Source organism: Salarias fasciatus, chromosome 10 (assembly GCF_902148845.1).
Source record: "Salarias fasciatus chromosome 10, fSalaFa1.1, whole genome shotgun sequence".
NCBI lineage: Eukaryota > Metazoa > Chordata > Actinopteri > Blenniiformes > Blenniidae > Salarias > Salarias fasciatus.
The window spans coordinates 20,938,855-20,959,862 of NC_043754.1; the positions used below are offsets into that span (position 1 = coordinate 20,938,855).

The window sequence follows — 21,008 nt, forward strand, 5'->3', positions numbered from 1 at the left end:
GTCTCATATTGTCACAAAGCAAAATTTGAATATTATAGTTTAATGTAGTGTTTCCTGTTTGTAATTTATTCTGTCAAGTGTCCATTTTTTTTAATCAATCGTGTATTTATTTTAGAATACATAGTTGAACATGAATCTTAAAGTTCCATTGAAAGCTGATCCAAGTTATTTGACATATTTAAACACGTTTTTTTTAAGTAACACAACACAATAGTTACTTTGCCTAGTACTTAGTTACTTTTGATATATTGTAACTCAGTTACTTTTTGAAGAAGTAACTAGTACCTATAACTAATTACTTTTAAAAGTAACTTACCCAACACTGCCAGCCACACACACACACACACACACACACACACACATGCACCAGGCACGTGAAGCTTCAGGTTTTATGAGCGCCGTCATCTCAGGTGAAATAATCTTACACAATCACATTGATCTCGCTGGACTCAGACGCACACAAACATGCACATAAAAACACACTGGTAAACACTGAAGAGCTGTTCCAGGAGCAGACCTTCAAGGTAAGTCTAAGCATTTTATTTTTTGCTGTGTGTTGAATTGTTTCAGTCAGTTGGTTCTTATTACAATCCAGACATCCAAAGGTGGGTGGTTTGATCTGCTTTGATCGGAGCGCTTCAGCAAGACAGGGCAGAGAGGTGTCACTTAATCACAACCGTGTGCTTGTGTGTGTGTGTGTGTGTGAAAAAATGACAGTAAGAAAGCAGTAAATTGTGTGTGTGTAAATCACATTTATGAGAAAGAATCCATTTCAAGCCACCGGTCACAATAGTGGCCGTAAAAAATATCAATAGTTATAAGGCTCAAAAAATGTTACTCAGTGATTTTTTGATGCATGTTTTAGAATTCCTACAACAATACAGTGTTTGGATGAAAAATGTGTAGAGCAACATGTTTACAGTAAACAGTCATGTGACCAGAGCTGTCTACTTCCTGGTTGCACCTTGAGAAGAGAATGACTGCCACAAAGTTCCAAAAGAAAAGGTTATAGTATGTTAAAATCAAAATAACTCCACATGACACACATGATCTTTGATATGTTGAGTATATGTATTTGAAATGAACATAATTAGTTTGGTTTGTGCAGAATCAGTAAATATGTCTATGGTCACAATAGTGACCAATGGGACAGGATGTTGAATGTAGTTGCAGACATGCCTCTATGTTATGAATATTACATTTGTGTTCGATTGAATTTTCTTCCCATTCTTTTAGATTTACACTGAGGCAAGTTCTTGATATGTTGGATAAAACCATCTGGACATCAATCGGGCCACTCTCAGAACTTCTAAAATCATGCAGCAGCCACACTTCAATGCCGAGGCCGTTCCTTGTTTTGGTCAGCCACATACATGAGGGAATCTTTCCAATTTGTAACCTTCATGTTTTAAAACATAGCATGTGACAATTTCAATAAATGTGAATGTTTCAATAAATGTTGTGTGAAGGTTTATTTTCACAAACCAACAGTAACAGATATTTATAAACTGGGCCTCTTCGACCAGGTTGACATTTTATTATTGATAATCTTCTGCCAGAAAATTCAAAAAACAAGATTTTTTTTTTTATGTATTCCTGATTAGAGTCGCCCAAAAAGCACACAAAGATCATCCCAGAACAACTCCATCATGTCTCGCCATATTTTCACGTAGAGACATCATTAAAATATCAGAACGTTTGCATTTTTTGTCCTCCAGTCAGATGTGAAAACCTCATTTCATTATCTTCGACCACATTTAAACTGCGAGCTTTAAAATATGATGAGATTTTCACCATTTTTGGAGTTAATAATATAAATATATGGGTGTGTACGGGAGAAGCTTAGAGTGAGAGAGACTTTCGATTTTTATAATAGAAAAAAAAGTTCTCTCATCCGCACGACCACATTTTTGGGATCAATCCTAACAAATTATACGTTAAAACACAACTGCGGTCCCTGTGATTGTAAAAATGTTTTAACTTTGTCTCTTTCTCAAGCGGTTCTCTCTCCATTTGTTTGAGGAGAGTGCAGAATTTTCTCCCATCCGCTTCAGTGCATTTTGGAGAGAGATTTTCTCATTGAAATCCAAAAGTCCACACATTTTTACAAACTTGCCGTCGCTATATGGATGATCGATCGTACAGACATGAGCATTTCAGGAGAATTTCTGACGCTCACAGTAAAAAAAAAAAAAAAAATTTTTTCAATTTTACCTCTTGGTGCTCCAGAAACAACATTTCTTCAACCACACACTCACACACAGGTTACTGACGGCAGCAGCTGGCAGGCACAACGTAAAATTTACTCGAAAATTTACTAATTTATTTATTCATTTATTTAACTAAATGTATAAGGTCAGCATTATAAATAAATATAAAGTTACTGATTAAACTAAGTCACTCTGGAAAACTTGCAAAGTATACAAATGACTAATCAAATATGGCTGAGCGTGTGTGTTTTGTATGTGTATAATTTTGGGTGTGTGTCTTGAACATAGAAAAGTGTGTGGGTGCGAGATGTATGAGGGTAAGAGACACCGAGAGGTGGAAAAAAAAATAAAAATAAAAATTATAAGGAGAAGAAGAAGTAATACCTGTATGAACTAGATCGGTTTAGTTCTTTTCTTTTTGAGATATATTTTTTGTTGCTGTCTTGGTAATGTTTATGTTGCTAGGGGTAGGCGATACAAGTGATAAACTTCTGCCTATACCCTTCCAGTCAAATGTATTGTTTAAGTTGTAAGAATTATGCTACTTGTGTTTCTATGCTAAAAGAACACTGAAATAAAAATCAAATCAAAATCAACTATTTATGATTTTTTACCACTTCCTCTTATCAGATGGCTCCTACTCCTCCTCGTCATCTTCGTCCTCCACCCCCAGTACCAAAGCCTCGAACGGTCCACTTGATGAACAGCCAGAACTCTGACCCCTCCCAGAACAGGTGAGCTCACATGGAGGGAAGAGACAAACATACCGCTGCAGACCACTGATGTCAAAGGTCAAGGGTCAGGCATCATTGTAGCATAGTGCTACAATGATTAGACTATTGTAATTCCCTGTTATCAGGGGCCCAGCAACTGCCTAAAAAGTCTTCAACTGATTCAAAACACTGCAACAAGAGTTCTGACAAGAACCAGCAGGAGAGATTATATCAGCCCAATATCAGCTTCTCTTCACTGACTTCCTGTTAAATCTAGAATAGAATCTAAAATTCTCCTTTTAACCTAGAAAGTTCTTAAAAACCAGGTCCCCTCATACCTTAAAAAGCTATTAGTCCCATACTGAGCCATGAGAACGCGTCGTTCTCAGAGTGCTGGCCTGCTGGAGGTTCCTAGGTTCTCTGAAAGTAGAACAGGAGGCAGAGCTTTCGGCTATCAGGCTCCTGTCATGTGGAACCAGCTCGCAGTCTCTGTTATGGAGGCTGACACAGTCTCTGCTTTCAAGGCTCGACTTTAAACCTTTCTATTTAGTAAAGCTTACAGTTAGGGCTGGTTCAGGTCTTCCTTGGCTATTTTCATCTTGAAGCTGCTATAGGTTAAGACTGCAGGAGGAACGACACTGACTTTCTCTTCTCTCCTTTCTCACTTGACATGTTTCACTATGATTACTACTACGTGTCATTAACCATTTTCTCTCTTCTAGTCTGTGATTGATCTCAATCTCTCTCTCTCTCTCCGAGGTTCATGGTCTGAAGCCTCGTGCCCTGATCCGCCAGCAGCGAGCAGAAAAATGCGGAGTTGATTGACTCAGAGAATCTATCTGTCTGTCCTCTCCTTTTCTCTCTCTTCTATCCCCTCACCCCAATCGAAATAGCAGAAAGCTGCCACCTCTGCGCCTGATTCTGCAGGTTTCTTCCTTTTAAAAGGAGTTTTTCCTTTCCACGGTCATTTTTGCTTGCTCATGTGGAACCGTTGGGTTTTATCCTGTGAAACTGCCTGGAGAAGACTGCGTTGTAGTTGGAGTGATATGAATAAAGCTGAATTGAACTGAAATTCAAGATTGTCTTTCAGAGAAACCAATGATGAGATCAATGACATTGGCAATAACAATCTACAGCCAAACGGAGTCCAAGTGAAGAAGACAGGTAGCACGCACACACACACACACACACACACACACACACACACACACACACACACACACACCTACACACACACACACACACACACACACACACACACACACACACACACACACCAGTCCTGGCTCCAGCCCAGTGTAGAAAGGGGGGGCAGCTGAAAACCGTGGGGGTGGGGGGATGGGGGATGGGGGTGGGGGGGCGACGCATAGGTGGAAAACGTAACGGAGCAACACAAACAGAATCCACAGATCAGAGGTGCTGATCTAACATTTCCAACACCGTATTATCATTAACCACATTGCTAAAAAGCACAAATAGTAACAAAACAAATGATAAAACAACCAGCTCTCACCTTTTGTAGAGCTGGAGTCTCCTCTTCTTGTACATTTTGAATAGCACAGCACTTCATATTGATTTGACCATGCCAGCAGAGTTTGCTGTTGTTTTTTAAGCACATAATAGACTGAAAACTTAATTTTTTTTAATGAAATACTATATTTTGACTGAGGGGCGGGGCAGTCTGAGAGAAAATGCCCATCAAATGCCGGGAGTGAGTGTCCACGACCTTATATTGCTTACCTGTGTGTACACGCCACTGTTTACAGCACTCCTGTGACTCTCAGCCATGTTCGAAGTTTGCAGTGAAATCAGCACAACCCTGAATGGTTGAAAGCGGAGCTCACGGTTAATTCAATACTCGTACACATGCGCAGCCAGCTGAGCTAGGCAGGTGCGACCACACTGAAAGTCTTTAAATAAGTGCTTTCACCAGATTGATAGACATGGAGGTGAGTCAATAGTTGAGTTGATCCACCCAGAAAACCACAGAAAGGACAATCCTCCAATATAACAATAAAATGACCGAACTCTTTGCACTTCTGAACTTCAAGTTTCTTTCATTTCTCTAGGTCGTACCATTTGGTACATTCCTCTATCAGCCTATCAGAGCTCATATCAACAGAGTCTATACCCGGTGTGCAGAGGGTCGGTTTCTCCTGCCATCGAGCGCTGCATCTCCCACATCAGGGAATTCGGTCAGTTCACAGGAACATACTGAGCTCACGCATGTGTGGAACTCAGTTCGACACCCTTGACAAACATGGGGTCACACTGTGACTGTGACTCTAACCCTGTCTCCCAGGTCTGAAGGTGGAGGGCATTTACCGGCGCTGTGGCATCGCCTCCAAAGTCAACCGAATAGTGGAAGCCCTGGAGACCTCGCCAAACACCGCCCCCCTGGAGGGCGACGAGCAGGGCGTGCTGGATGCCAGCTCCGCCCTCAAACAATATGTCCGCCAGCAGGAGAGCCTGGTCAGTGTGGAGCACAGGCAGCAGTGGATAAATGCAGCAGGTGAGAGGTACAAGTACTCACACTCACAGACACACTTCAGTGGATCCTGTAGCAGAATCACTCACTCTCCTTCCTCTACCAGTGATTTCAGATGAGCAGGAGAGGTTTAAAAAATACAGGTGGTTACTGCGGCAGCTACCTGATGACAACCGGGCAACTCTGAACGCACTGTTTGGACACTTCTACATGTAAGACACACACACACACACACACACACACACACACACACACACACACACACACACACACACACACACACACACATGGTCAGTGGTGTACCGATGCACTGACTCCGCCCCTTCTGTTTCAGGATCCACTTTTTCTCTGAGGAGAACAAGATGTCTGCTCATAACCTGGCCGTGGTTCTGGTCCCATCTCTGTTTCAGGCTCTGAACCAGGACCTGATCAAGCTCACCAAAGAGTTCATCATCCACTCTGCGCTCCTATTCCTGGTGAGCACTGAAACAAAAGTTACCAATGCAACTACGGTTCTATGAATCCCGGATGACTGCGAGAAAATGGTGTTTAAGGCACTGAATGTTCCCTTCGTGCATGTGCAGTTTGAGTATGAGTATACCAGCTGGAGTAAGAGTATGTATATCAAGGACATCACTTGTGACCATTGGGTGACCCTTGAAAGGTAATAAGTTCCAGTGTCAACCTAGGATCGGTTCCTACAGAATCTTTTTGCATGATCACGAGGATTCTGAGTGACAAAACGCACTGGCTGTCAACAGGATTCATAAACCCGTAGTTACATTTGCAACTTCCTTCTTTTTGATTCCTACTGACCGCCAGAGGGTAGTGCATAAAGCACTGAATGACTAATACCAGTCTAGTCACAAGGAATCCCAGAGACCAATCTCACTGAGAAGCCTCTGCATAGCCAAGGACGATGTCCAGTGGAAGGGGAGTGGTGGCGTTCATGCTGTACGACCTAGAGAAGGGTGCCTGATGTTGCCCAAGAGGCAGTGGCACATATGTCATCCAGTGGTGCTCCCCCCAGGGCAGCCCAAGATGTAGACACCGCTGTGGTGGAGTGGCAGCAGGCACGGTTTGCCACTTGATAAGACCGGCGAATGGCATCCATGATCCAGTGGGATAAGTGCTGCTTGGGCAGAGCAGAGTGTCTGTCAGGGCCTCCATAACAGGCCAAAGCCGTTCAGGGCGAATGCCCGTGGTAGCATCAATATAGCATCCCAGGGCTCCTACTGGGTACAAGAGTTCCTCCGTGTCTTGAGGGACGCTCGTGTGAGCCTTATAAGATGAATAGACTGCAGACCTGGCAGAACCTTTGAGAAAAGGGCAACTTTTGATCTTAGAGTGTCACCCCTCACAAACAGATGCAAACTCAGGTATGATGGCCAGACAGACAAAGTGTGTACCCCTCCCACGTGTTTCACCAAGGTAATGGTCAGTAACAATGTAGTCTGGCGTGGCACACATTATAACTCCATTGTTGCCAGGGCTCACAGGGGAGCTGAGGCAAGCCCTCCAGCACCTAGTACCTGTCCCATACTGGAGCCTGCGGCGCTCTCTGGAGTTGTGCCGCTAATGGCAGCCAGCACCATTAAGCCAGGAGAAGGGTGCAGCAGGGCCTTCCCCGGTTACGCTGTCCCAAGCTGACACTGGCAGTATCACTCAGCAGACAGGCTCAGTACCAATAGCCGGAGGGAGGGAGCACCAATGCAGCCCTCACCAACCACAGCTAAAGCCAATAGCAACCATACGGCCAACAGCCATGGTCGACCCTCACTAGCCAGGGGAAGAGCACAGCGGGGTCAACATTGGTTACGACCCAGCACTGATGGGTTAGATGTGTGTCCTAACAGATAAGATTGGCACCAACATGTCGGGGGAGAAGCACATGGATGTGGTCTGTATCAGCCACAGCCACAAGCTAACGCTAATTGAGTCACTGACAAGATTGAAGTCAACAAGCCAGAAGAAGGGGGCATGAGCTCAGCCTTCATCAACAATGCCTAAGATAGCAGCCTCAGTAATCTGGGGGACTTGCGTAAACGTGGTCTTAACCAGTCAACTTGAGCTAACATAACCGTGTTGCTAGCGTACATACTTAAACTGCGCTTGCGTGAAGGGAACATTCCGTGCTTTAAGCACCACCTTCTGGCGGTCAGAAGGGATGAAATAGAACACGTCTTAGCAGTAACTGTAACAGCCTTGAAAACCACCTGAGAGACATGAAAGATCCACCAAATTTGTGTCTTTGCAGACTCCCGAGTTGGACCAGAAGGAATAGGAAGAAGAGGAGAAGGAGGAGGAGATCACATTGTTATTTTCTGTTGTGGAATTTTTGGTGAATCACAGCCAAAGATGACGAGTCAAGGTGTTGATGCTGCACAAGGAGGATTTATTCAGGATTGCAGAGGATGCATACACAAATCAGCTGATTGAGAGCAAGGCTGTTGCTCCGAGGAGAATCCAGGTCAACTCTGGCATGACTTCCAGCCATGCCATGTCATATAACCAGATCTCACAAGAATAGCAGACGTTGTTTCTCAGGTGAGAACATGTTGGTTCTCATGAGAACAGCCCTGATACCAAGTGACTTCAGACAAAACAGAGCGTCCATCGCACTGTGTTCCTGAGAACTTGAAAACAAAGCATTATTCCATATCATTTTACAAAAGAACATTTTTATTAAAGTAACACACAACGAAGACCCATATGATAGCAACAGAGAGAGATCAATTTGCTAAATCAGGAAGCCCTTAAGTTCAGTCATTTACTCCCCACATCCAAGCAAATAAGTTGAATAAAAAACACACACAAAAGAACCACCACACTGGCATTTCTCATGAAACAAGTACAGCAAATCATGACAGCATTGCATCATCACAGCAACAATAATTTACAGTAAACCGGTCAGTAAAAGGGCCCCAAGTAGACATGTATTGATCCAGTTTGTCTAGTAGAGAGTACGTCACACTTAAAAGCTGCCAGTTGTGTCATTGCTGTAGTTCATACTTCACAAGGGGATGGATATTCTGTCCTCTAGTGTAATTTTCTCAATTTTATTTAATAAAGTGAGTAAAATTTCTTTGTGGTCTCTTTTATTAAGCTGCGCAGCTGAGAAATCACACCATCAGCAGAGCAACAGGGTGAGTTCTGCCCTCGCAGGGGCTTTCAAGTTTCTAATAACTATCTGATAATCTAAGATTATCAGAAGAAGTCAATTCTAGCATTTGTGGTTCCCCACACATCTGATGAGATACAGTTGTTTACAAATCAATCCAAGCATTACAAATCAATTAAGCATGAACTAATTAGAGATTTCCATCACAGTATCTACCATTTGGTTCAAAAAGTTTATATTAGCAATAATCAGTTTATTGTTCTTTAACAGCAGTTTAGTACAAAATAAGTCATACTGAGGGGACAGCCGTCCACTTGCTTCAGCCTCTATTTGGAACCAGCCTGGCTTTTCTTCTGCCCCATTATCCAGTTTCCATGATCTTACATGTTTGATATTGAAAGCAGAGCAGATCTGAAGTTGGGAAGAGAGAATCCTACTCTTTATGTGTGGGCTTGTGATTTCTACCCCAAAGCCCCAAAGAAAATCTAAAATGAGTCAGTCAAAATCTCTGAAGTGGACTTGGGTATATTCAGAGGAAGGTGAGATAGTTTGTAATAAATCACAGGTGCAGTCATCATTTGAGTAGAATGTATTTTTCCCCAAAGCGAAAGGTGGATTTTCATCCACCTGCCAAATTCTGATCTTATTCTGAAGGAGTGAGTTGATATTCTCTGCAACCGTATTTTTTATAATGAGGAGTTATTTGATGTCTTTTGAAGCCCAGCGAAATTTGCACTGTTGGAAAAGGGTAGATGGGAAATAGCCTGATAAAGACACAGCTTCAGATTTGTCCCAGTTAATGCGACATCCAGATGACAGAGTGAACGCTTCCGTACAGTTTAGTAAAGTGGGTACGGATTTAGTAGGGGCAGCATATCATCCGTGTACATTAAAAGTTTGTGATTGATACTGCCCACTGTAATTCCATGTACATCTGAAATATTCCTCAGTTTCTGCTCTAAGGGCTCCAAGGCCAGCATGACCAAGCCCGGACTCAGAGGGAAAACTTGTCTTGTGGATCTATGCAGCTGGAATGGACAAGATATAAGGCCATTTGTCAAAACACAAGCATAAGGTGTATTTTATAAAGTTTTCATCCATGTAATAAAACTTTGGCCAAGCTGAATTTTTCAAGTATCTTTAAACGATAAGGCCATTCAACACAACCAAAACCCTTGGCAGCATCTAGTGACGAAGTGATTGTTGGGTGGATGGAGAGTCGTATACTACATGCTGTCAGAGCGATTTAATCACAGTTGAGTTTAGGAAAAGGACGATAGCCACTCGGGTCTAAGTGATCTTTTCCTTGTTGGCGAATGAAAGATATAACTGCAGTATGCATCGACTGTGGTAAAGTGCCATTTTTAAAAGCATCAAAGTACACCTCAAGCAGCACGGAGTAAATGATGTCTTCAAACGTTCTATAAAAACCAGAAGGCAGTCCACCCAACCCGGAGGATTTATTTGATGACATGCTTCTGATTGCCTTGGATATTTCCTCTAACTTTATTGGCACTTAAGAAGTTTCTGTCTCTGTCAGTTAATCGTGGGAGATGGATATCAGCAAAAAAGCTTTCAAACATCTGCTTATTCAATTCACCTTGTGATGAATAAAGAGTATTGTTAAAGGATCTAAAACTTTCATTTATCTAAAGGGGTACTCAGGTTTTTTATTGTGTAATTTAGTACCGATTATCTCCCCACATTGTGGGGAGCAAAAAAAAAAAAAAAAGGAAAAATATCTTCCATCTGGGTGCATTAATCTCCAAATATCTTTTCAGGAGCAAGCTGTCTGATGGCAGCTGCTGATCTGCTTTCTGTCAATGATCTGTCAAGATCTTGATCCAGTGCTTGGTTAAAATCCCCACCTATTATTATCTGAATATCCCCGAGGTCCAACAGAAGTTCTGTTAAATTGTGAAATAATCCTGGCTTATCAAAATTAGGTGCCTAGACATTAAAAGAGCAAATGGATCCAACAGTTGAACATAAACTTCACACGTCGACCATCTGAGTCTGTTACCACATCTGTTTCATTGAAGTTAATTGCTTTTGTAATCAAAATAGACACACCTCTGCGTTTGCCAGTTCCTGGGCTGAGACAACCTCCACCCACCAACACCTCACTTCCAGGGATTTTTTTCATATTTATATGTTTCCTGGATGAAGGCTATGTCAACTTTAGTTGGCTTCAAATGGATTTCATTTTTCTTGATCACATTGTCAAGGCCCTTAAAGGGCAGCACAGTGTGTCCAAGTCTATGTTCATGTGTTCACACCCTGGTTTGTTTCAAAACTGTCAGTCAGCTTGAAGAATTCACACAAAAAAGTCTGAATCTGATAAAAGAAGCTGAACTGAATCTCTCTATTTTGAGAGAAAAAAAAACATTTCCTGTGAGGATCAAGATCAAGCCAATCAAAGAAAATCTGGAGAACCAGGAGAACTTGGGGATCCAAAGGAGAACCAGACTCCAGGACACGTTCAGTCTGACATGAGGTCCAGGTGACAGGTGAGAGTCAAGCTCTGCTGTGATTGGATGTCACACATAGATATCTGTATCCCTGGAAACGGCAGGTTCGCAGCTGACTGCAGGGAGAACAGAACAGAGCGCCACCAGCTGGTCACTAATTCACTGTAACTCAGTTCAGGTGACCCCACACACACACACACACACACACACACACACACACACTGTACCATAGATATCCTCCTCCTGCTGGTTGATCTTCCCACGGTGCATCACGACGTACTCGTTCTCCATGTGACCTGAAGCAGCAAGCAGGTTTCTCATGTGTGTGTGTGTGTGTGTGTGTGTGTGTGTGTGTGTGTGTGTGTGTGTGTGTGTGTGTGTGTGAATACCTGAGTTGGAACAGCTCTTCATCTGATTCTTCTTCCTCACCAGGATGAAGAGTGCGATGAAGAGCAGCAGCAGCAGCAGCACAGAGCAGCAGATGGCTGCAGAGCGTCCAGCGAAGCTCGGACCGGAACCTGGACAGAGAACAGCTGCTCTTTCAACTAGTTCTGTTTCCAGTTCTGCTTTAGTCGTTCGAGCTCAGACGTCTGCAACCCTAATGACCAAAAGAGTCATTTTTGACTCTTGAACCAAATAAAGTTTCTCGAGCCACAAAACATGTTGAAGACCGAAGATGAGCGAGCTCGACTCATAAAGATGGAGATGAAAGTATCATAGCTGCAGTTTGAAACACAAGTTTTATAGTTACCTCCGCCAAGGAGGTTATGTAATCACGTTGGTTTGTTGGTTGGTTGGTTGGTTGGTTTATTAGCAACATTATGGAAAAAGTTATGGACGGATTGCAATGAAACTTTTTGGAAAAGTGGGTCTTGGGCTAACTTAGAATCCATGAAATTTTGGTGATCATCCAGATCACCGTCTGGATCCAGGAATTTTTTATTGTTGTTGGTGACTGATTTGAGCTGAGGCGGAGGTCTGCACTCTCTGAGTGCCAAATTCTAGTTTGACTATGTTTTAGTGGATTCGATCTTTTAGCTCTATTAATACCCCTTTCCTACTGAAACTAGCGGGTCCACCAGTGTTTTTTAAACATGGGTCGACCGCTAACAATTAGCAATTGACTCCATTCCCACTACCTGCAGACCCGGGTCTAACTGCCTGCAGGCGAGCTGATTGGCGGCGTTTTCCCGCGCTGATGATGTCCCACATTGATGGCATCATCAGAACGACGGAGCACAGCGAGGTAAACAATGCCGAGGAGTTGATGAATCTTCTCTTCCCCACGGATCAAGAGAAGCTGTCTGGTACACTACCTTGCCAATGCTGGGTCATCTTGATGAAGGATATCTTACGGCTTACACTGTGTCCAAAAACAAGAAGTGCCCTAACGTGGGCACGCTACATTGATGTCATAACGTAAATTACTGCGTCAACCTGGGTCTGCCTTTCCCACTGAAGTCGATCAGAGGCAAGCTGGGTCACTTTCAGGGTCAGTCGACCGGGGTTGAAATGCTGTTTAATGCTGCCATGAGGATTATTGGCGGGTTTAAACGGGTTTTTTTTGGCCAGTGGGAAAGGGGTATTAGCCACCTTACGAGGGGGGACCTAAAAGATACCGGACTGTGGTTAGAACTTTTTATTTTTTTATTTTCAAATTTAATCAAAACTGTCATCTTCAAAGTACTCTCCTTCGGCTTGAATACAGCGCTGCAGCGGGAATTCCATTGCTCAATACAGTCAGCATGTTCCTGCGTAATGGTCCCTTTAAGAGAGTTCTTCGATTTTTTTTTGCACCTCTTCCACTTCATCAAATCTCCGCCCCTTCAGTTCCTTGTTCATTCTTGGGAAGAGAAAAAACTTGCACCGGGCTAAATCGAGGGAATACGGCGGATGGAGCAGCAGGGCGATGCCGTTTTTCATCAGGAACTGTTTTACGCGCCGAGCCCTGTGCGTAAAACAGTCCCTCTCTCCCACAGCGCCGGCCGCTTCAGCCTGACCGCCTCCCGGAGCCGCCGCAGCAGTGATGATCTTCCCAAACAGCCTCCATCGTCCTCCAGCTGCTTTTTCAGCTCCTGGCACATGTCCATGCGAGCCTGTTTCTGCTCCGTGGTTCAGAGGCGCAGGACCATTTTCGCATTTTTCGAAGAAGGAGGCGGGACTGTAATAACATAAACACTGCGTGTGAGCTGCCTGTGTGTCTTTGGGAGGTGAAATTTTTCACAGTTATGCTTAAGGTTATGCTACAGCGACATATAACGGCCAAAAGTCTGAAATCATTCTTGGGTTTTTTTTTTTTATAACCACAGTCTGGGAACTTTTGGGTCCCCCCTCATATGAGTGTTTGCCATTGTTTTGACTTACTATTTAGACTTGCTCAGTTTGGCTTTTTTAACAATTTTAAGGAATTTCAGCTATTTTATGTTGTCCATTATGACTCTTCTCAATATTTTTACCATTTCACCTTTTCATGGTTAGCCAATTTAGCTGTTTTTGACTCTTTTTAACAGCATTTTTTTTTTTCTTTTTTGGGAGTTTTGAGCATTTAAGTTCATCTGTTCAAGTTCTTTTGCGATGAGTACCTAAAGTCTCTGGATGTGCAGGGACGGTCTTGGTTGACATGTCTCTGTAACATTTCATGGCGATTGGGGATTGGCAGACCGGGGTGATGGTTCCCCCTTTTTAAAAGGGCCGGAGGCTGTGTTACAACTACAGGGGGATCACACTCCTCAGCCTCCCCGTGAAAGTCTATTCCAGGGTACTGGAGAGGAGGATTCGACCGATAGTCAAACCTTGGATCCAGGAGAAGTAATGCGGTTTTCGTCCTGGTTGTGGACCATTGGACTAGCTCCATACCGAAGGGGGTCAGTTTTGGGGACTGCAGGATTTCATCTTTACCTTTTGCAGATGATGTTGTCCTGTTGGCTTCATGGAACCCAGACCTACAGCACTGGGGCAGTTTGCGGCCAAGTGTGAAGTGATCAGTGACACCCCCACCCCCCCACCCCGCCACCACCACCACAACACACACACACACACACACACACCTGAAGCGTCCTGCCCTGGAGTAGCAGGCTCTGTGGAAGTGGATGGCTCCTCATCCTGAGGGTCCAAAATCATTTCTGTAGTAGTGGTCTGTGTGACTGAGGAGGTCGTAGATGGATCCTCATCCTGGCTAGCCGCAGAAGATCCTCCAAAATATTTCAAAAGTGGTCCTTAATTTCCACTAAAAATGCAATATATTAATTACACAAGAACCTCCATGGGCTCTCTGCTCGAAAAAGACGAGAAAAACGTTTTTTTTAAACTGAAAAATACTCTGTTAAATATAAGTTCTTAGACAACATTTCTGGATGTTTTGTTGAAAGTTGAGAGTTATGTTGCTCTTATTTTGCTGCTGGATCAGTGAATCCCGGTTATAAAGTGATATAAATGGGATTCTGCTGTTTTAGCTCTGCTTACAGAGATCAGCTGATTCTCCATGTGGTTTATACATTTTTTGACTTTGTTGGAGTTTCGGTCTCACTTTTGGTTTGATCGATTGGTATTTCGTTATAAGAATGGTTTTTATGAGCTTTTAGTTTAGTTTCGGTCCTTTCTGTAGTATACAGCATGGCTGTGTTCATAAAGTTATGAAGATGTTTATAACGTACTTGCTCAGCTCCGTCGCCCCCAGTACCGGAGACATGGGGCTCAAAAAACTCTCAGTAGAGAAAGCAAATGAATAGCAGAGAGTTATACTAAGTAACTTTAGCTTATTTTATCACTTTCGTTCCATAATATGGGAAAAATAAGGAAATGATATAATATGTCAATATAAGGAGATGACATGGCTTCATACCTTTGTCTTTTCACATTTCTCTTCTTCTTTCCTATTTTTTCTAAATTGTGCTCCTGATGGCTTTCATCATCGTTTTTCCATTTTTAGCACTTTACCATCATCTTAAAAAACATTACCATCCCCTGACACCTCAACTAACAGTCAATACTAAACCAATTCATCTTGGTTCGCGACTTTGCTTGTTTTTGTTATTGAACATTTTCATAGTGAAACAGCACTGAGACCCTTGGTCTGTGATATGTCCAACATTATACAATACTATCAATCAAATGTGCTTTATTTAAAATCAATTTGTGTTGTGATTTGACTTCTAGTTAACCTGAAGGGTGAGGCCCAGCAGCGAACTCATCCCCCCTCCCTCCCTTCTTAGTTTGGTTTCATCCACTTGTGAGCGGCGACTTCCCACCTTTAGAGGGTGCTCATTTGTCACCCATAACATGACCCGATCATATGAGGAAATGAGTGCTGAGCACAAATAAATGTTTTTTTTTTTTTTGTCTTCATTTCCATGGCGCCCCCTAGAGAATGTCACCCTGGGCAATTGCCAATGTCACCCATATCAAAAACCGCCACTGGAAGTGATGCATGGCGATGGAGCTGAGCTGAAAGGCAGAGCTCTTGATTTACCGGTCAATCTTTTGCTTATATCCTCGCCTATCGTCATGAGCTTTGGGTCATGACCGAAAGGACAAGATCCTGGATACAAGTGGCTGAAATGAGCTTCATCTATAGGGTGACTGGGCTCTCCCTTACAGATAGGATGAGGGGTTACCTCACCAGGGAGGAGTAGAGCTGCTACCCCTCCACATCCAGCCAGCCAGCTGAGGTGGCTCGGGCATCTGTTTAGGATGCCTCCTGGATGCCTCCCTGGGGAGGAGTTCCAGGCATGTCCCGCCAGGAGGACGCCCCGGGGAAGACCCAGGACACTATTGAGAGACTATGTCTCTATGTCTATTGGTTGGCCTGGGAACACCTCGGGGTCCCCCCTTGGAAGAGCTGGAGGAAGAGTCTGGGGACAGGGAAGTCTGGGCATCCCTACTGAGACTGCTGCCCCCGTGACCCTGATAAGTGGTTGAAAATGGACAGAATGATGGAAGTTCTTTGAGTCTCGTAGACATTTTGAGTGTTGGCTGTTTGACAACCTTTCAGAGATCTTTAGCAGAATTTTCTGTTTTTCTTTTACATTTTAGGTGTTTCAAATGTCCAACTTTTTTTCAACCTTCTGGCTATTTTAGCCATTTTGGTAATTTTACATTTGCCATTTTTTATGAGTTAAAGCTCGTGTCCGGAGTTTTGAAAGAGAGAGGTCTTTCAATCCAAAGTCTCAGGTTCCGCCCTCCCTCTGCTTTCATGAGCGACCAAGCCACTCCCCTTTAATTTTGCACGCTATTTTCCGTCGGGTGAAAATGAGAGCCTCCGAGTCCTACAGCATCCTCCATGTTGAGCTGTTTACGGTGGATGTTCAGCAGACCATGAATATATCCGAGGTAAGCGGGCCGGCTGCTGCGTTACTAACTCTCCTCTGCCTGGGCGAGCAGCCGTGCTCTCTGGCTGCTCCACACTTTGATTGACAACACGAGAATGCGGAAGCTCAAACTCTATTGGCTGACGCTGACCGGCGCTTTTTCGGATAACATGGGGGTCTATGAGACGAAGGCGGGGCTCATAAATAAATTTTTACATTGCTTTATGCTAATATTATAATAAAGTATCGAACCAGACTGACACATTTAAGCTCTGTTGAAAAATGATACATACGTTGGAAACGAACGGAAACGAACGGACACGAGCTTTAAGTCCTTTTGATGTGCAGATTAAAATTCTGTTTTTGATTCAAACCTAATTTCAGGAAATCTTCAGGGAACCACTATAAACAAAAGAGCCAGATGTGGCTCCTGGACCCTGTTCCAGATGTTGGTACTCACCATTCACCCGCACCCGGAACTCTCTCTGGTACATCTGTCTGCCTTGGCTGTCGAATGCTTCCATCTTGTAGTTTCCGGCATAGCGGTGTGTGATGTGGTTCAACATCAGCGAGCCGTCGCTAAGCAGCTGACAGCGGCTGCTGTCACACACCGACGTCTCATTGGTTCTCACCAGCATGTCTTTGTAGGTCCAGCGGACTTCATGGTACTGCTTGGTCTGCAGGCCAGACTCCAGCTTGACGCTTGTCACCTCAGGAGAGATCCACACCTCCACGACCTCAGCTGGGGATCAGAGGTCGCACACCTGAGCATGCATTACTTAACACAGCAGATGGCAAACTGTACGCTCACAAAAACAACATGCTGGAAAAAAAGAACACTAAAAGTAATGAAGTTCTTTGACACGGATTTATGACGTTTTTACCGTTTCATTGAAAGCCTTTCAACATTTTCCTTTAGCTGCTGGTTTATTGGACCACCCGTGAAAAACCAGTGTAGCTAAAGCAGCATCAGCAAAGTCTGCTTCAAAATACTGGAGCTGAACAGAGTCTTGCTCACAATCTGGGAGGAACAGTGAGAAGAACCATCAGCTATCCAGACTATGTTCAGGAACATGTTATATGTCCGAAAGAAAAACTTATCCCTTCTCAAAGTTCTTCATTCCTGCAGTCATGAAGCTCCTAAACACAGACCACGGCCATTTTAAATGATTTTATTTAGAGGACATCATTTATTGTGTCTTTAATCATCTAGTTTTCTCTTGCTGTTCTGACATCTCCCTCTGTCCCATGCCTAAATCGTTTCCTGGACTGACTGAATTGATTACTGAATGATGTATCTGTTATGTTGTTGACTGAATCGTTGTATGAATGAACACTGGGGAGCTCCAGATAGATCAGGCCTCTGTGGGAGAAATGAATCTGTCTGGACTGAACTGATCATGAGAGCACTGTATCATTTAGGGTTAATATCATGTCACTGACCTTCACTCTTCACCACCATCATCATTATTATCATCATCAGGACCGCGGTTGACATGGCTCCGAGCTTCCACTCACTGTGAAGAGGAAGTAGAAACTTTTAAGTGGTTTCCTGTGTGTCTCTAAAGTCTCGCCAGCACAGTCCTCTCAGTCTCCAGTGTGTCATGACACCTGACTTGATTTGACAGTTGATCGTATACTCGCCATTTCTTAATGTTTATCTGTGTAGGTGTTTTTTTTTTTATTACAAAAACAAACAACACATGAAAACGCCATCATCGTTTTCAGCGTTTCTGCCGCTCCCGTGTTGACGGAGATCATTTTCAGAACATTGCCATATAAATGCAAAAGCGACTTCACCCGAAATGTAATTGTGTAAACAGAGCAATTCAGATGATACAGGTCACAGAGTGGTTGCCATGGTGATGGTCAGCAATATAGCATTTGCTACATTAAAACATTGTACTTTGGCTCTAATACTGATGCTAATGCCAATTATTAAAATACCGTAATAATAATAACAAATAAAACACTGGCAGTCTCCAGTAGGTGGTAACAGGTCAATGAAAATCAATCAATAAAAACAGCTGGGAGTCGTTCAGAAGAACAAAAATTTAACCAGAATAAAGTCATGACATTTTGTGATTTTTGACAGATTTCTTTGTTATTAACTCAAAAACAGAAACATTTTTCTATCACATTTGATGAAACAGATCACATTAGACTTTGTTCCCACTTTTTTACATTACTACTGTGATCCTCAGTGGGAGAGCGAGGGGGTTCAGGAGGTAGAGGTGTCCCTTGCTTCATTATTTCAGTGGGACTGATGAGAACACAGTGCAGACTGAAAACCTCCTGGGCCTTTATAAGAACAGAAGCACGGCCGCTTTTTCTAACCACTAGGCCCTCACTGTCTCATAACAGCTTTAAACGGTCAAACAGCTTCAATCTGGGGTTTCTTTCTTGACATTTGAAAGGTCAGTCAGTGAGTCGTCCATCCAGTCATTTGCTGATGGTTGGTTGTTCAGCCGGTTGGCCAGTCGGTTGTTCAGTTGGTTTGTGGCGCCTGATGCTGAAAACGGACCTATTAGGTGGATTAGAGTCTATTCTGATGCGCTGAGCCACAAATACACTCCGAGTAAAAGTAACAGGTTTCATCAACAACTTCTAAAGAGAGGAACATGTTGCATTACCCAAATAGAGTCCTGAGAAAACACCCAGTCCGTTGGTTGTTCAGTCAGTTTGTTCAGTCGGTTGACGGGACCGCTCTGACTCCTGGTCACTCTGTATATCTACATATTTTCCCTTCAACGAGAAACTGATTAACCGTCTGACTCTGATCCAGAACCGGGCAGTGGAACGGTCTTACCTGTGTGAGAGTCCTCTGGTTGAAGCCGGCCGACACCGATGGGACCGAGCAGCAGACACCTTAAGAGGAACTGACAGCAGGAAGCAAGAGGCGACCACAGCAGCCTACAGCTTTCAGTGACTGAAAGCTGTAGGCTGCTGTGGTGACCACACACCACTGATGAGACGTTCTTCAAAGGTCTTCATGCTGCGTCACACATCCGGTCTTCATGATCCACTTCAACCAGGTCCATCTCAGGACAACCAGTATGACCTTCTGTGCCTCTGAAACGATGGAGGAAAGACCTGCAGCAGGTTGTCTCGTTGAAGAATCACAAAGCAGAACTCTGAATGAGAAAGACGTGTCTCAGGTTTATGAGGCTGTTAAAGGTTTATTGAGCCAGGGGAGCGACATGAAGAGCAGCCAAGTTGTTTTCTCCACCAAAAAAGTCAAACTGACTTCGTTGTCTGCAGTTACATCCAGAATATTTGACTCCTACTTTAATAATTCAATCACCTGCCAATCAGTGAAGAGCTGCGACATTACTGTGGTGATCACATTTGGACTTGCAGAGCCAGATTTGCTGATAGTTTAACCGCATCATGTATCAAAAAAAGCTTTTCTACTTCTAGCCGTTCCTTTGTAATTAGCAGTAGAGGTAAGTTTCAACAAAAATACCTCTAGCTGATGAAAAAAAAAAACCCAAAGCAAAACAGATTTTTGTGTAAAGTATATCAAGTAGAACAGTGACTTTAATGCTAATATTTTTTGCTTACAAGAACCTCAAAAATCTGACCAGTGTTTCCTTCTATAAAACAAAAACAACACTCAGGAAGGTATTTTCATTGAAAAATATTCATTTATTTATGTGACATATGTCAAAAAATGTTGGAAATTATTACAGTGATGTATATTTGCTGTAATTGTGTGTTTCCGCCACTACACATGTCTGCGCTCTCTGAGCTGAGAGTGATGCTGTGAGTGAAGCTGTTCCTCACCTGTTGGCCCGGCTTGATTTTCATGTAGTGATCGTCTTCGGAGCGCCATCTTCCTCGCACATCTCACTTACGGCAGTAGGGCGACTCATGCAGCGTTAGAGTGTGGATTGTCGGAACTTTTCTGATCAAGTCTGATCATTCTCGACCTCTTATGTGATCATCGGCTCAGTTCCTATCCAGAGTTTGCAGTCCCACCTACAGTTTCAGGTATGGTGACCACCTTTCCCGCTTAGTGCGTACACGTACAGCCCATTTCTCACGCAAATTGAGACCATGTCCCGCATAATCAACGCTAGCTCTAAAAAAAAAAAAGCTTATTCACCCTATCCCCCCCCAAGCTCCGGGCAGCCAGTGTTAAAAACCCAACACGACTTGACAGTTCAGCCTGCTCACACCCCTCAGTCCAGCGCTCTGACAAACAGTGAAGTGAGCCGACACGTTGAGCGGTGCGCACACATATTCCACGCTTTACGGTAAAAGCGAAACCGAGAGGATTGCAATACAAACGTTAAGTGCCATGGATCACAACTGATCTTATTCATAACAGAATATACATGAATACTGTTGATAAAAAAATAAAAACTGAACAACAAAGTAAATTAAGGACAGCTTGTGCTAATGCTGATTTTCAGTCAATAGGTCAAATGAACTGGGAGATATTGAGCTAAAATACTGTATTTCTCTTACAAATATTAATGGAAATTTTTTGCAATATTTAAAGCTAAAACAAAGAGATGTGTTTGAAAGAGACACTACAGTAAAGGGATTCACAGGTGATTTGAAGTAAATAGGTAAAATAACCTGCGAGCTATTGAGAAAAAAAAATCTCTTTTTTCATAAAAATCATAAAAATTATTAGGAACGTTGCCAGAGCAAACAAAGAGGTATGTCTGAACCAGACAGTGTAGTAATG

At 43.2% G+C, this 21,008-nt stretch overlaps 2 protein-coding genes across 3 annotated transcripts; one reads left to right on the plus strand and one right to left on the minus strand.

Annotated features, from left to right (window-relative positions):
• Nucleotides 1-426: 426 nt before the first annotated feature.
• Nucleotides 427-8,490, plus strand: LOC115396015 (arf-GAP with Rho-GAP domain, ANK repeat and PH domain-containing protein 1-like). The gene is made up of 8 exons (XM_030101749.1): nucleotides 427-524; nucleotides 2,841-2,944; nucleotides 4,014-4,087; nucleotides 4,993-5,118; nucleotides 5,226-5,435; nucleotides 5,518-5,623; nucleotides 5,746-5,887; nucleotides 7,669-8,490. Exons 2-8 carry the CDS (start codon nucleotides 2,841-2,843, stop codon nucleotides 7,693-7,695), a joined length of 789 nt encoding a protein of 262 aa, XP_029957609.1. The 5' UTR covers nucleotides 427-524; the 3' UTR covers nucleotides 7,696-8,490.
• Nucleotides 7,796-19,177, minus strand: LOC115396016 (uncharacterized). Of its 2 annotated transcripts, XM_030101750.1 has the most exons (7): nucleotides 19,119-19,177; nucleotides 17,753-17,826; nucleotides 16,770-17,051; nucleotides 14,051-14,194; nucleotides 11,393-11,521; nucleotides 11,231-11,299; nucleotides 7,796-11,119 (listed from the first exon to the last, which is right to left on the minus strand). In XM_030101750.1, the coding sequence occupies exons 2-7, from the start codon at nucleotides 17,805-17,807 to the stop codon at nucleotides 11,073-11,075; spliced, it is 726 nt and encodes a 241-aa protein (XP_029957610.1). In that variant the 5' UTR covers nucleotides 17,808-17,826; nucleotides 19,119-19,177; the 3' UTR covers nucleotides 7,796-11,072. The 2 variants fall into 2 exon arrangements, with proteins under 2 accessions (XP_029957610.1, XP_029957612.1); XM_030101752.1 differs by lacking the exon at nucleotides 14,051-14,194.
• Nucleotides 19,178-21,008: the final 1,831 nt, after the last annotated feature.

Bases quoted from the DNA above. Each gene is read 5' to 3' on its own strand.
- LOC115396015 (XM_030101749.1), top strand. From the start codon at position 2,841: ATGGCTCCTACTCCTCCTCGTCATCTTCGTCCTCCACCCCCAGTACCA. The intron at 4,088-4,992 runs GTAGCACGCACA...TCATTTCTCTAG, and splicing joins AGTCCAAGTGAAGAAGACAG to GTCGTACCATTTGGTACATT. The intron at 5,436-5,517 runs GTGAGAGGTACA...TTCCTCTACCAG, and splicing joins GCAGTGGATAAATGCAGCAG to TGATTTCAGATGAGCAGGAG.
- LOC115396016 (XM_030101750.1), bottom strand. From the start codon at position 17,807: ATGTCAACCGCGGTCCTGATGATGATAATAATGATGATGGTGGTGAAG. The intron at 17,052-17,752 runs GTCAGTGACATG...TCTGATCCCCAG, and splicing joins GATGGTGGTGAAGAGTGAAG to CTGAGGTCGTGGAGGTGTGG. The intron at 14,195-16,769 runs GTGAGTACCAAC...AATATTTTGGAG, and splicing joins GTTCCGGGTGCGGGTGAATG to GATCTTCTGCGGCTAGCCAG.